Source organism: Mustela nivalis (assembly GCF_964662115.1).
Source record: "Mustela nivalis genome assembly, chromosome: 16".
NCBI lineage: Eukaryota > Metazoa > Chordata > Mammalia > Carnivora > Mustelidae > Mustela > Mustela nivalis.
The window spans coordinates 6,808,750-6,822,662 of NC_139035.1; the positions used below are offsets into that span (position 1 = coordinate 6,808,750).

The 13,913-nt window shown below is 42.9% G+C and overlaps 1 protein-coding gene across 3 annotated transcripts in view; it reads left to right on the plus strand.

Annotated features, from left to right (window-relative positions):
- KMO (kynurenine 3-monooxygenase) overlaps positions 1–13,913 on the plus strand; it is a 69,027-nt gene that overhangs the window by 34,969 nt on the left and 20,145 nt on the right. For 2 of the 3 annotated variants that reach the window (XM_082702751.1, XM_082702749.1), the window contains 4 exons: positions 5,086–5,155; positions 5,447–5,544; positions 6,745–6,834; positions 13,572–13,620. In XM_082702751.1, coding sequence (XP_082558877.1) covers positions 6,766–6,834; positions 13,572–13,620 — 118 coding nt within the window. In that variant the 5' untranslated portion in view covers positions 5,086–5,155; positions 5,447–5,544; positions 6,745–6,765. The remainder of the gene's footprint in view (positions 1–5,085; positions 5,156–5,446; positions 5,545–6,744; positions 6,835–13,571; positions 13,621–13,913) is intronic. The other variant, XM_082702750.1, reaches the window with a different exon arrangement.

The following is a 13,913-nucleotide window of genomic DNA, read 5'->3' on the forward strand; positions in this document are numbered from 1 at the left end:
CCTACATGGGTCAAAGTCCGTAGTGTACACTGAGCTGCACTCTGTGTCTTTGGACAAACGCATGGTGACATGAAGGTACCATTAGGGTATCATACAGAGTATGATCCGTTTGTTTATCCCCCACTCCAACCCTGGCATATTTATTTTAACAAAATAATTGAACATGGATTTCTTGGTTGGCCTTACATAATACTAAAAATATGTATTGCTTTGCAAAAATTAAATTTGAAACCTTTCCACACACTTAATGGTTTAAATAGGGGCAAAGTTCTTAAAATAACTATCACCAGTCTATAGAAACAGAATGATAGGAACAAAGTTTGGTGGCCACAGTGTCAGTGAATGGTGAGAGGAGCTCATGCTTGAATCACTGGATTATTTAAAAAACAAAACCAAAAACAAAACCCAAGAGAAACCAAACAAAACCCAAACATAGGTGCTCCATGTCAAGGTGCCCTGGAGCAGAGGAGTAAATCCTGGAGGAAATAGAAGAGGAATCTGCCTGCGCCCACACCCGGGGCCCTAAACTCTGACTAGGTGCACGGCCCCCTTCTCAGCCCCCACATATACCAGGGAGCTGCTGAGAACCTCGGAGACCTCCCACCTCCCAGATGTGCCCCCAGCTAGCTCTGTGATCTTTCTCTCCCACGTCTCACCGCTACCTTCCCTTCCAAAGCCACTCTCCCTCCTGTTGCCATCCGTCAACCCCTGAGCCCCTTGCCCCCGTCCTGAAGACTTCTGCACATTCACACCATCTGTTATCTATATCCCAGCACTGCCATCACCCTTAGTGACTCTCAAAGTTCACATGGTTGACCCACATGAATCTCCAGCCCCTTTGTCCTTGACCTGCATGCTTCCAGTATCTTCCATCTCCACCATACTTCAGCCTCCAAGTCCCGTGGCCCATGTTGGGCTTGGACCTTGTCATCCCACAGAACTGCCCCATCGACTATAATAGAGCTAGACCTCAAACTCTGATTAAAAACCTCCTGACTCCCTCCTTCAGTGGCTAGTGCTACATCTGCTCTTCACAGGGACCGCCTACTTCTCCCCGCTCAGAAGCCTTCCTCTGTCTTCCTTCCATTTTATTGTGTTATTGTCCCTCAATCCACCTAAAATCTTCCAAGTCCTTGCTTTCCAACCCATCCACATGGCCCAAACCCACCCTGCTTGGTTTCAACCCTCTGTAGAGAAATCCAGGTGGTCCAAAGCTGTAAGAAAAGATAGAACCTAACCTCACATCTTGGGGTCACTATAATTCATAGTCTTTACCTTCAACTATATCTTCAATGGTATTCAAACACACTTCTAATTTATTGATGAAGAGCTCATGTTCTGGAACCAGACTGGATCCACTTGAATCTCCACACCAACTCTAGCCCTCACTAGCTGTGGTGTCTTAGGTAAGACACTTCACCTCTCTGTGCCTCAGTGACAGTGCCTGTAGGACAAGAAAACAGCAGTACCTCCTTCATAAGGCTGAAAAGATGAAGTTGAGTAGAGTGGTGAACATAACAACCACTTCGTGGTTATCGTGCATGAGCGCTAGGATTTCCTAAACGCCATCTCTCTGTTTCCTTCTTTCTAGTAGATACTTTCAATCTTTGTCATGTGCTCCTTCTTGCTTACAACCCTCCTCTTGACTCCCCCACCCTTATTTGGCATATTATTTCAGTCTCAGTTTATAGTTTGTTTTTTTTCCAGGAAGTCATACCCCATCCCACTCCACTTCCCTTACTTGGCTTGAGGGTCCATTTTCAAACTGCTGCTCACCTTGTGTTATAATAGACTCTAATCCTCTTGAGAAGCCTGCGTTTAACTTGCTGTCTGTAGTATCTCTAGCACTTAGCACAGGGACAGTACATAGGAAAAAATTAATGTATATGTGTATTAACTAAAAATATACAAATAATATTAGAAAAAATGAAGACCTAGACAGGACTGTGAACTCCCTGAGGGCCGCTATTTTCTCTGGATCACTTCTTTTTTTATAAAGATTTTATTCATTTATTTGGCAGATGGAGATCACAGGTAGGCAGAGAGGCAGGCAGAGAGAGACGGAGAAGCAGGCTCCCTGCTGAGCAGAGAGCCCGATGCGGGGCTCAACCCCAGGACTCCGAGATCATGACCCGAACCGAAGGCAGAGGCTTTAACCCACTGAGCCACCCAGGCACCCCTGTTTGTTTCATCTTAACTGAGTTAGGTGTCATTGAGCCCAAGGATTTAGCTGGATCATCTTTAGATCCCTAAAGTTTAGTAGATTAAATCATACATCATAAATGGTCAATAAATTTTGACTTGGTTTCATTACAAATTTTATTTAACAATGTAATCTCTCTCTCATTCATTTATACATTTGACAAATGCTGATCAGGTACTTATTTTGTTGCAGACACAATGGTAGAGGCCAGGGATCAAATGGTGACCAACCAGTGTGCAGCCCACTGGGGCAGACATATTGACCACACAATCACCCTAAAGATGTGAAATTTCGATCAGGGTAAGCTCTTGGTATTATTTTCCAGGGCTACCATAACTAAGTATCACAAACCAAACAGTTTAAAGAACAGATTGTTATAATCTCACAGTCCTAGAGGCTAGAAGTTCAAGATCAAAGCATCACCATATTGGTTCCTCTTGAGGACTGTGAGAGAGGGATGTGTTCCAGGCCTCTCTCCTGGGCTTGCAGAGGCCTAGCTTCTTCCCATGTCTCTTAATATCATCTTCCCTCTCTGATGTCAATGTCCAAATTCCCTTTATAGAAGGACACCAGTTGGGTTAGGGCCAATCCCAATGACCTAATTTTAACTCCATTATCTCTGTAAAGACCCTCTCTTCAAAGAAGTCATACCCTAAGGTACCAGGGTAGGACTGCACAATGTGAGCTCGGGGGTGCACAAGTCAACCCCTAGCATTTTTCAAAGAAAAAGCGTATAGCACTGTGAGAACTCAAGGAAGTCAAGGAAGGCTTCCTTGGGGAAGAGATCCAAATAGCCAGTCAGTATATGAAAAAGAGGTTAACCTTTTTAGCAATCAGTCATGTGCAAATTAAAACCACACACATTCCTATTTTACCTGTCTACCGCAAGATTTAAAAGTTTGAGAACACCAAGTGCTGACAAAGATAGATTCTTGGAAGCTGCTGGTAAGAAAACACATTAATACAAAATTTCGAAACACTTTGGCATAATAAATGTGAAGATACATAAACCTTTGACCAGGGATAAAGCTTCCATGTATAAAAACCTAGAGAAAAATTACACAGGTGTGTATCAGGATCCAGGTACAAAAATATTCTTTGAAGCATTGCTTTTTATTTATTTTTGAGAATGAGAGAGAGAGAAACAGTGAGTGAGCAGGGGAAGGGGCAGAGGAGAGGGAGAGGGAGAACCTTAAGCAGGCTCCATGTTCAGGGTGGAGCCCAACTCTGGGATCAACTCAAGACCCTGAGATCATGACCTGAGCTGAGATCACGAGTCGGAAGTTTAACTGACAGAGACACACAGGCACCCCTGCAGCTTTGTTTTTTGTTTTTTTAATTAAAAATCAATTAACATATAGTATTAGTTTCAGAGGTAGAGGTCAGAGGCATATAATACCCAGTGCTCATTCCGTCATGTGCGCTCCTTAATACCCATCACCCACTTTATTCCCTCACCCACCTCCTGTCTAGCAACCCTCAGTTTGTTTCCTATAGTTAGGGGTCTTATAGGGCTTTTTTCCCTCTCTGATTTTATCTTATTTTATTTCGCCCCCTTCCCCTCTGTTTATTTATTTTGTTTCTTAAATTCCATATATGTGTGAAATCATATGCTATTTGTCTTTCTCTGACTTATTTCACTTACCATAATACCCTCTAGTTTCATCCATGTCATTTCTGGCAAGATTTCTTTCTTTTTGATGGCTGAGTAATATTCCTGTGTGTGTGTGTGTGTGTGTGTGTGTGTGTGTGTGTGTGTGTATACCACATCTTCTTTATCCATTCATCTATTGATGCACATCTGGGCTCTTTCCATAGTTTGGCTATTGTGGACATTGCTGCTATAAACATTCAGGTGCATGTGCTGCCTCGGATAACTACATCTGTATCTTTGGGGTAAATACCCAGTAGTGCAATTGCTAGGGTGAGGGTAGCTCTATTTTTAACTTCTTGAGGAACCCCCATATTGTTTTCCAGGGCGGCTGCGCCAGCTTGCGTTTCCACCAACAATGGAGGAGGGTTCACTTTTCTCTGCATCCTCACCAACATCTGATGTTTCCTGAGTTCATTTTAGCCATTCTGACTGGTGTGAGGTTTTAATCTCATTCCTGCAGTGTTATTAACAATATCCCCAGGCCATGTTTCATAATATAAACATTTATCAAATCATTATATTGTATACATTAAATTTGTATAATGTAACATTATATAATGTCAATTATGTATCAGTAAACATGGGAAAAATATCCTTAGACCAGAAACTAATGTCCTTCAACAGCACAACAGCTAAATAAACTGAGATTGTATGCAATGAAGAACCATAGAGCAGTGAAAGTGGACGGCCTGGAATTTATGTACAATCATATAGATGAATCTCAGAAGCATTTTGTTGAGTTAAATAGAGAAGATACACAAGTATGATTCTAATTATGTGATTCAAAGGCAAGGATGGGTTATTGTCAGAGTTAGAATAACATTTACTCCTAGGTGAAAGGTTGGGGGTCATAACTGGAGAGCAGGTGGTGGGAGCTATGGAGGGCTGTGATACTCTGTTTTCACCCCCAAGTGGTAGTTACATGGATGTTTGCCTTCTAAGTATTCTATAAAATGGACACATGATATTTCTGTATGAAAGTCATATTTCACTATAAAAAAGTTAAAAAAGAAAAACACCAAAGCTACCTCTGAAATCATACCATTTAATCTTGAGTCCATCCCATTATTTTTGCAAACGATACCTTCCACTAGGGATTAAGTAAATCAGTTGCACAACCAAGGCTGATACAAGTATCACTATACACAATGTTGCATTTTGCCTGTAAAAATTCCCTATATTTGTGGAATCAAATAAAAATATGAAAAAAACCTGCTTTGATTCTCAGGTTGGATCATTAAATGCATGCTTCTTTGCAAAGAGGAATTTCCAAGTTGACGTGTATGAAGCTAGGGAAGGTAAGACAATACTGAAAATCGTGAGCTGTGAAAATTCTGATTCTCTGACATCCTTCTCTTTAGATTTTAAAAAGAAAGTTTTTTTTAGGAAGAGGAGCTTAGTTTTGTTTTGGTTTGGTTTTTTGCAGCCTCAGCTATCTAAATTTAATTTAATACAAAATCACAACTATTAGTGTTTTCTTTAAAGGAGATAACAGTTCTTTTAATTTGGTTCTGATTACACCAGTTCTTCAGGTCCTGTATCTTTTCCTGTCCTAAGATATAACACGGAGTCTACTTTCAATGTCTTAGATATCCGAGTGGCTAAATTTGCACGGGGAAGAAGCATTAACTTGGCCCTTTCTTATAGAGGACGGCAAGCCTTGAATGCCATTGGCCTGGAAGATCAGGTACCTTGTTCTTGCCTTTTCCTTGTAAAAGATAATACTTGCCATTTTCCAACAACTACGTGCTCTTGATTTCAGCCTGGCTTGAAGCATGGTGTAATGCCAAGAACCTTTGATGAAAATGCATTCCGCAAAGGTTTTCAAACTTCTAAATTTGGTCAAGAGGGTGAACATTTGACACTTGAGGCAGCTGGGGGGACTGGAGCATGATGGGGAGAAGACGGAGCCTGCCCCCCCCACCCCCTCGTTGATGGCCTCTGACACAATGGGCTGTTGGGTCTCGGCCCACGGGATGTGCAACTGAGGAGGCATCCGGGTGAGAAGAGGATTGCAACCCCCCCCCCTTATTTTTAACCACACAGGTCCATTATCTCTTCTCCATAATTCTGAACTCCGAAAAGCTCTGGAAACAGAAAGCTTTTCATCACCCATTCAGCAATAAAGTTGACCTGATGTGAGGCCTTCCATGGCCTTCTAAATACTCTCATGGAGTGTGAATTTTTGCTACAGATATCTTCTGCTCAGGATGGGGTGCTGACCCAACGTCCGTGGGCCGTGCTGTGCATGGACACGCACACTCCATTATCTATCTAAAATTTGAAAACTTCGAACCCGGAAACCAAAGGGTCCCAAGAGTTTGGATAAGGACTGTGGGGTCTGTAGATTTTCCCAGTGGGGTCTCAACATTGCCCAACTTCTCATTGTCTAGAGTGTCACTTGGAAATGTAAACAGAAGTCATAAATTTTGCTGATGGTACTTTTGCTGACAACATGTCTTTGAGATGGTAACACGGGTCCCTACAGGTGCCAGTTCTAGTTCCACAGATTTCCTTAGATATGCGTGTAGGAAAACACTCTGCACGGGGCTTCAGGGCTCCAGGGTTTTCCTCCTCGTGCATGGCTCACTCTGTTTTGTGATCGTGAGAATATCACTTATAACCTCCTTGATGCTGAACCCTTTTCCTTAATCATAACAGGTGATTTAGACCAGATACAATTTAAGTGAATTCCAAAATCTAAAGGTTTAAAAAAAATTCAAAACCTAGAATTTGCAGGAACATACTTTTCATCCATTAATCCTTTGCATTAATTTTTAATTTTTTTGAAAATATCCGAAACATCACATTTCGAAATGGATATCTATCTGATTTGTGTGATGCTGCACTGTTGTCACTGAAATTGGTGTTTCCGGCTTTATTTCAGATTGTATCCCAAGGCATTCCCATGAGAGGAAGAATGATTCACTCTCTTTCGGGGAAAAAGTCTCCACTTCTGTATGGGACCAAGTCACAGGTCAGTTGACGCTGAAGATAGTGTTTGCTTCCAGTTGAGTCTAACGTCTGGAACTTGACACTTGCTGAATGGTCCTTCTTTCCTCTCTGGTCCTATCTTCGGCCTTGTCTGTGTCAGTCTAGCATTCAGAAACTATACTAGTTAACAAGTTAATTGATAGGGGACCTTTAAAATAGGGCTTGGTTGCCAATAAACATTCAATAAGAGTTAGTTAGGGTCTTACGTTCTATGAGGCTCTTTTTTGCCTATAGGCATCAGGGACCCCTTTCTCGCCCATCTCCTCTCAACTACATAGAGAAGATCACCATGTGTTTATGGCCAAGCATAAAATGCAAGAACAACTCCAGAGGGTTTTCCCCAAACTGACTCTCTTGCCCCAAATTTAATTATAATGGAATTTATAGGATGAACCAGAAGTGTTTTCAGTGCTGTATAATTTCTACAACAACAGAGGCCAGATGGTGAGGTAGTTGACCAAAGAAAATCCATTTTCTGCTTTGTGTTCTTCTTGTCTTTACCTAGTAACACACAGAGTTGGGGAAAGTATGTATTTTTATCTAATATTTACACCTTCTAAGTTTATTGCTTTGAGAGAGAATGAATGTACCAAACATCTATCACCCAGAGAAAAACCCAACTTGCTTTTCCAACAAGGCCTCATTTTAGGAAGTGCAGAACCCAAGGGAGGTTTGTGTTGAATCTCTGTGCTCCCACACATCTCCCACTGCAGGTCGATTGGCAATTCTCAGATTCCGCTGGGATCTTGTTAAAATGCAGAGTCCGATTCTGTAGGGCCAGGATGGAAGCTGAGATTAGACGTCCCAAACACACATGGTGATGTACGTGCTGCTGGTCTGTGGGCCACATGCTGGGCAGCAAGAGACAAAACACAGGTGCTCATGGGAACGAGTCTGTGTGGCCTTGAAGCACCTCACGCCCATTAGGATGCTCCTGTAAGAAAACAGAGAAACAGAAAATTGTTATTTTGGGAAAGATGCGGAGAAGCTGGAACGCCTGTGCACTGTTGATACGAATAGAAAATTGGGCAGCCAGTATGGAAAACAGTCTAATGTTTCCTCCAAAAATTAAAAATGGGATTTCCATATGACGCAGCAGTTCCCCTTCTGGGTGCATATCCAACAGAACTGGAGGCAGGGACTTGAAGAAATATTTGAACCCTCATGATATTATTCACAACCGTCAAAAAGCAAAAGTGACCCAAATGTCCATCAAGGGATGGATGGATAGAAACACAATGTGGCGGACACAAATGTAAAGGTAACAGAAAATACATATTGTTTCCTGCCTCTGGTTCCTGGGCCCACAGAACTCCTAAAACAATTGTAGTTTCCTGAAGGATAAAAGTACTAGCAGACCTTTTGTTCTAATATTTAGTCTTTGACTGTGGTTCCTTGACACAGAGCTCCTAAATCCCTTGGAATTTCCTGGGTGATAAGAGTATCTTTTGTTCTAATGGGGTAACTGTTAGTGGGCTCCTGGATGGGGGGTGGTCACCAGAAAGACCAAGACATAATTAGAAGCTTGGAGTTTTTCAAGAGGAGGGAGAGGGGCTGGGAGTGGAGTTAATGATTCATCACGTCCCTGTGAGGAAGTCTCCATAAAAATCCCCCAAAGTATGGAGTTTAGAGAGCTTCCCGGTTCACGAACACACAGAGGTGCCAGTGGAAGGGTAGCCCACCCACCCGTAGAAGGCAAACACATCTTTCCATCTAGATGTTTCATCTGTGGCCTTGATCATATCCTTTTCTAATAAACTGATAAACAGTAAATCAACTGTTTTCCTGAGTTCTGTGAGATGCTCTAGAAAGTTCTTTCAACCTGAAAAGGGAGTCATGGGCACCTCTGACTTAAGCTGACCGGTTAGAAGCTCAGGTGTAAGCTACATTGACATTGGCCTTTGGTGTGTGTGTGATGGGGGGAGGGGTACAGTCTCTTGGGACTGAGTCCTTAACCTTTGGAATCTGAGGCTATCTCCAGGCAGATGGTGTCGGGACAAATCGTGGCACAGCCAGCTTGTGTCACTGAGAAATTGCTTCATAGAGGATGCCCTCTCCCCCCCGCCACATCTGTTACCCGAGTGTCGTGCGTGTGGTAGTAGATGAGAGTAATGAAGGCATTCCCCAGAGGAGAAGGGGAAGGGGTTTCTATATGACATGCTTTAGAATACTATTCAGCCTTAAAAAACAGAAAGAAAGAAAGAAAGAAAGAAAGAAAGAAAGAAAGAAAGAAAGAAAGAAAGAAAAAAGAAAAAAGAGGAAATCCTGACACCTGCTACAACATGATTGGAACTGGAGGGCTTTATATTAAGTGAAATAAGCCAGTCGCAGAAGGATACGTGCCCTATGACATTTATGGGAGGGCTCTAGAGGAGAGAAGTGCGTGGTGGTTGCCAGGGCCTGGAGGGAGGCAGAATTATGGGGAGCTGTTCCTTAACGGGTAGAGAGTTTCCGCTGTATAAGATGAAGTGGTCTGTGGATGGCGGTACAGACGGTCATGCAGCGTGTGAACGTACCGCGTGCCACCGACGGAACACTTAAAAAGAGTTAAGATGGTAAATATTATATAGTGTGTGTTTCGCTACGATGAAAGTTCGCTTAAAAAGTGGTTGAAAAGAAAAACGCTCCAAAACCAAAGCGCCCAGGGGGTTGCAGGGGAGGTGGCGGGGAAGGATCAAAATTTTCCATTTAGCAACTTTCTCAAATAATAACCCACTGATTTGGGCGTTATAAAAACATAGGTCCTGAGGTAATGCATGAGCCAGGCAGGAGGAGGAAGCGGAAGCAAATCTACTGACCATCCACGAAAGATAAGCATCATTGGGTAGTTAATACGCCCTGTTTCATGGGCCCCAACTTGGGCTTGGTGCTGTAGAAAAGAAACACAAGATGTACACACGCAGGCAAGGGTAAGCTGGACACATTAACTGTATCCTTTCCATGAACAACTGTCCTCTTGTGCAAGATGCCCTGTGCTTGTGCTACTTACCCAGGACGGGGAGAGGCGCTTGCAACCTCTTGAGGACAGCGGGTATTCGAGTCCTTGCGGAAAGAAGCTTCTGAGGGAAGCTCAGCAGGGTGGTTTGGAGAGGAGGTAGCTTTAGTTTTCAGAGATCTCACAGAGAAGGTGAGCTTGGAGAGGGACATTTTATTTAAATATCAAATCGGTGCCAAAATAACATTTTCCCAATTAAATGAGGGTCCATTGGTGAAGAGGAGTAGGGTGAGACCAAAATTCTAAAAAAAAAAAAAAAAAGGAAATCTTTATGTGCCCAGTGTGTATTGGTAAGAAAACATCTCACACGTGTTGGCATAACAGAATCTTACAGCGATGGGCAACCTTGGGCTCCTCACATCCAACCACCCTGCTTCACTGATGAAGAAATAGGCTACATGGTACGCAAGGTCAACGTCAAGGGAGACGCAGGGCCGGTGTCTCATGCACAGTCGCCAGGGCAGCACACTGCGGAAGGCGCTCCCAGGCACGCTGGGCAGGCTTGACTGGTTGCACTCTTGCTTTTGCTACCCTGAGAGCGACCAGAGTAATCCTCCCACTCTGTTTTGGATTCAGGGGGAATTAGCCAAGTAGACCAATTCCAGCATCATCTCCCCTGAGCCCCCGAGAGATTGAGCCAATAAAGGGTGAGTAGACCGAGGAGGAAGACATGGTTCAGAACGTCAGGGAAGTTAGACGAACAGAGCGACTTGGACTTGAGCCTCAAACTGGCTTCCTTACCCCCAGCTCCAGGGGAGGAGGGAGGAGGCAGCTTCCTCTCCACGGACGCCCAAGAGGGTGAAGGCATTGGTGGGAGTTTCCATTTGGGGCCTTCAACGCATTCGAGGAAGTAGGAAATGATCGCTTGCCCACGGATCCTGCCCTTCTCAATTCTTAAGAACTCAGTGAATGCTAAATTTGCGGCCACCTCTTTCTTTGGTTTGCGTTGTTACTTTTATAACAGGGTTGAACACGGAACATCCTTAAAGAAGAACAAGAGGTTGGTTTTGAATCGCTCAATTCCACAGCCTGTGGAAATGCAAAGCCTCCCAGTGACCCCAGGATTTCTGCAAATCGTCAGGGAGCTCACCCTCCATGGGCCTCCCCCCTTCTCGGAGCCTCCGTCCCCCACCTGTTTTCTCTGCCCTTCCTCCCTGGCCGGGTCCAGACTCTTCCAGTCTTGCTGGTTCCTGCCATGTCCCTCCCAAATTGCCCTGGGAACTATCAAAATATTCCCTGATATACAGAGCAGGTCAGAAATCCCCATTTGTTTTTAATGATGCAGAAAAATGTATTTATTTTATTTTATTTAATTCCAGTGTATTAACATACAGCATTATATCAGTTTTGGTTGTACAGTATAGTTATTTGGCAATTCCCTGTAACCCCCTCTATAATCCCCTTCACCAATGTCACCCATCCCCCACCCACCCTAGCTCCCCAAGCCTTGCCCCTAACCTCCTAGCGCCCCCATGCTAGAAAACATCTGCCTTTACAGGCTTTCGGAATATAGAGCAGGAGCATGTTTTTCTAATATACTCGAAAGTCTGCTGCGACCACCCTTGTACAAATATCCCAAGGAGATTCTTGAACTTCCTTTAGGTTTTATTAATAATGTTTTTGATTACCAGGGCCACTTTATCCTTCCTCACTTGTTTGTTCTTTTTTATTTTTCCTTCCCATGACTAGTGCTCAATTTTATTAAGGACCTTCGTGAAGGTTCATTTGAAACAACTTAGTCTGTCAGATGCAGTTGAATCACTAAGCGGCAACAGCAAGTTTCGGTGTTGGATTAATAATGTCCCACGCATTGATAATTACTCCACTAGCTGGCTAGGAAGAATACACAGAATTGTACAAAACACACTGTGATGAGGAGGGACCGCTGACACATGACTCATAAAATAGGTTAAATTGTCATCATTTGAGCTATTACTTGAAACATACGGCTGCCAGAAGGTGACCAGTGTTATTTTTGCTCCTGTTTTTGTCTTGATAAATAAGTTCGATAAAGCTATCCAGATCGGAAATCTGGAGCGGGAATATGAGAATTACTTCTCTGTAGCCTTCATCAGAGATGAGGGATTCCCCCCCCCGGTTTTATTGAGATACAATTGCCCAAGTTCAAGGAGAACCGCACGATGGATTGATTGGTGTGTGCTGTGAAGACTTACCTGTTCTAATTCATATTTTTTCTTCATACGATCAACCTTTTAGAAGAGGCATTGGAGAAGTGAGGCATGATGAGGAAGGCTCTAACTTTTGCTGATAACACAAGGCTGCTCCCGGACCCCAGGGGGAACGGACAGGGACTCTGAACAGGACCAGTTCAACCACGCCTCCCAACTGAGATGGAAAGACTATTTCCCCCACGTAAATGAGCCTTCCTCATTTAAATGTTTCCTAGCATACTCTGAATAACAAGCGTGGTTTCCACTGAAATGAGGGATTAATGACACAGAAGAGTGGAAACCAGAACAAAGAGGCAAAAAATGAAGAAATCATCTTAATATTAATTTATAGCAAAGACACAGGAAGTTGTGTCTTCAGTCATCGTCTTTGTAGCATGACGGAGTTATTTTTACACCAACTCTAGATTTAGCTGTTAATATTAGATGTCTACTTTTGGATGAGCTGAAGATTTATAAATTAGCATATTTGCATTAAATGATGTGATGTTTCTAAATTTGGGAGACACATGCTTTAAATTTGTAAAGACTAGACTCACCTTGAATTGCAAGTCCCCATTTCGAGTTTTGTGGGCTCTGGGTGGGCACTTTTGTTTTTGTGGGTCCGTCTCTCTCTGAAACAATAAATATTAAAAATTAGCTTTTATGAATGTGTTGGTATAGAGATTAATCAGGCTGGATTTATTCTCATGTATTCATTATATTTTTTTCTTCTGATTTTAGTATCAACTAAAATTAGAACATTTTCATGTTCTAACCCCTAAACGGATGTTCCCTCTGTGCCTCAGGCACAGTCAGCCCTGCCGAATTGTCCCATGAAGTCAGAAAAAACAAACATGTGTCCCAGGGGCTGATCCTACTTCTACCAGTACTTCCTCTCCCCACTTCTTTCACGTTGACACGAGTGTCTTCAAAGTAGTCTCTTTAGGGGCATCTGGGCGGCTCATTTAAGCAATTTCCTTCCATTCAGGTCGTGATCCCAGGGTCCTGGGACTGAGCCCTGCATGGGGCTCCCTGCCGAGTGGGGGGTCTGCTTCTCCCTCTGCCTCTGTTTCTCCTCTCCAGCTCATGCTCTCTCTCGCACTCACTCCCCTCACCTCAAATCAATTAAAAAAAAAATCTCTAAAACAAAAACAAAGTAGTGTCTTAAGGAAATAGTATACTTATTCTAGTGATGCTGTCATTTCTGAAGTTTTTCCAACAGCTCTCTTTGGAGCCCTAGGATGAAAATAGAAGGTTTATGAGATGTTGTCAACATAAAACTATCTTAGTGAAAATAACATTTTTTTTTGCTATAAGATGAGATTTTGGTTTTTGTGGTATCAAACCTGAAAAAGCTTGAGTTTAAACTTGAACATTGTTTTGTATGTATTTGGTTAAAGTGCTTATTTTTTTTTAAAAGGCTCCTTAGCTAAATGACTACAAAACTAAGCTTGCAACCCTCTGCTAGGTGTTTCCTGTTGCTGAGCGAATAATGTGAAATGTTATCTGTCCATCCTCCAGAAGCAAACAGTATCTACTGTGTTTTCCTTGCAGTACATTCTTTCTGTAAGCAGAGCAGATCTAAACAAGGAACTTTTGACGGGTAAGTCCAACATTTTATTCAGCTATTGTCATTTCAGTAAAAGTACATGAGTCTAACTAAGCTTGTCCCATGATTTACTGGGATTTGCTTTTATGATTCCATTTCCTGGGTTGCCTATGGGTTATTCGCACAGGCTGTGTACAGCCCAAAGTCCTTCTTGAAAAAGAGTAGCACTAGATCCTTCGGCGTCTCTTTCTCTCTCATCTTATGGCTGATGTAAATAAAAATCACCTGTCCACCCCGTATTCAAGTCCTGCTGTCTTCTCAGTACTGCAACGAGTGAGTGCGCACTC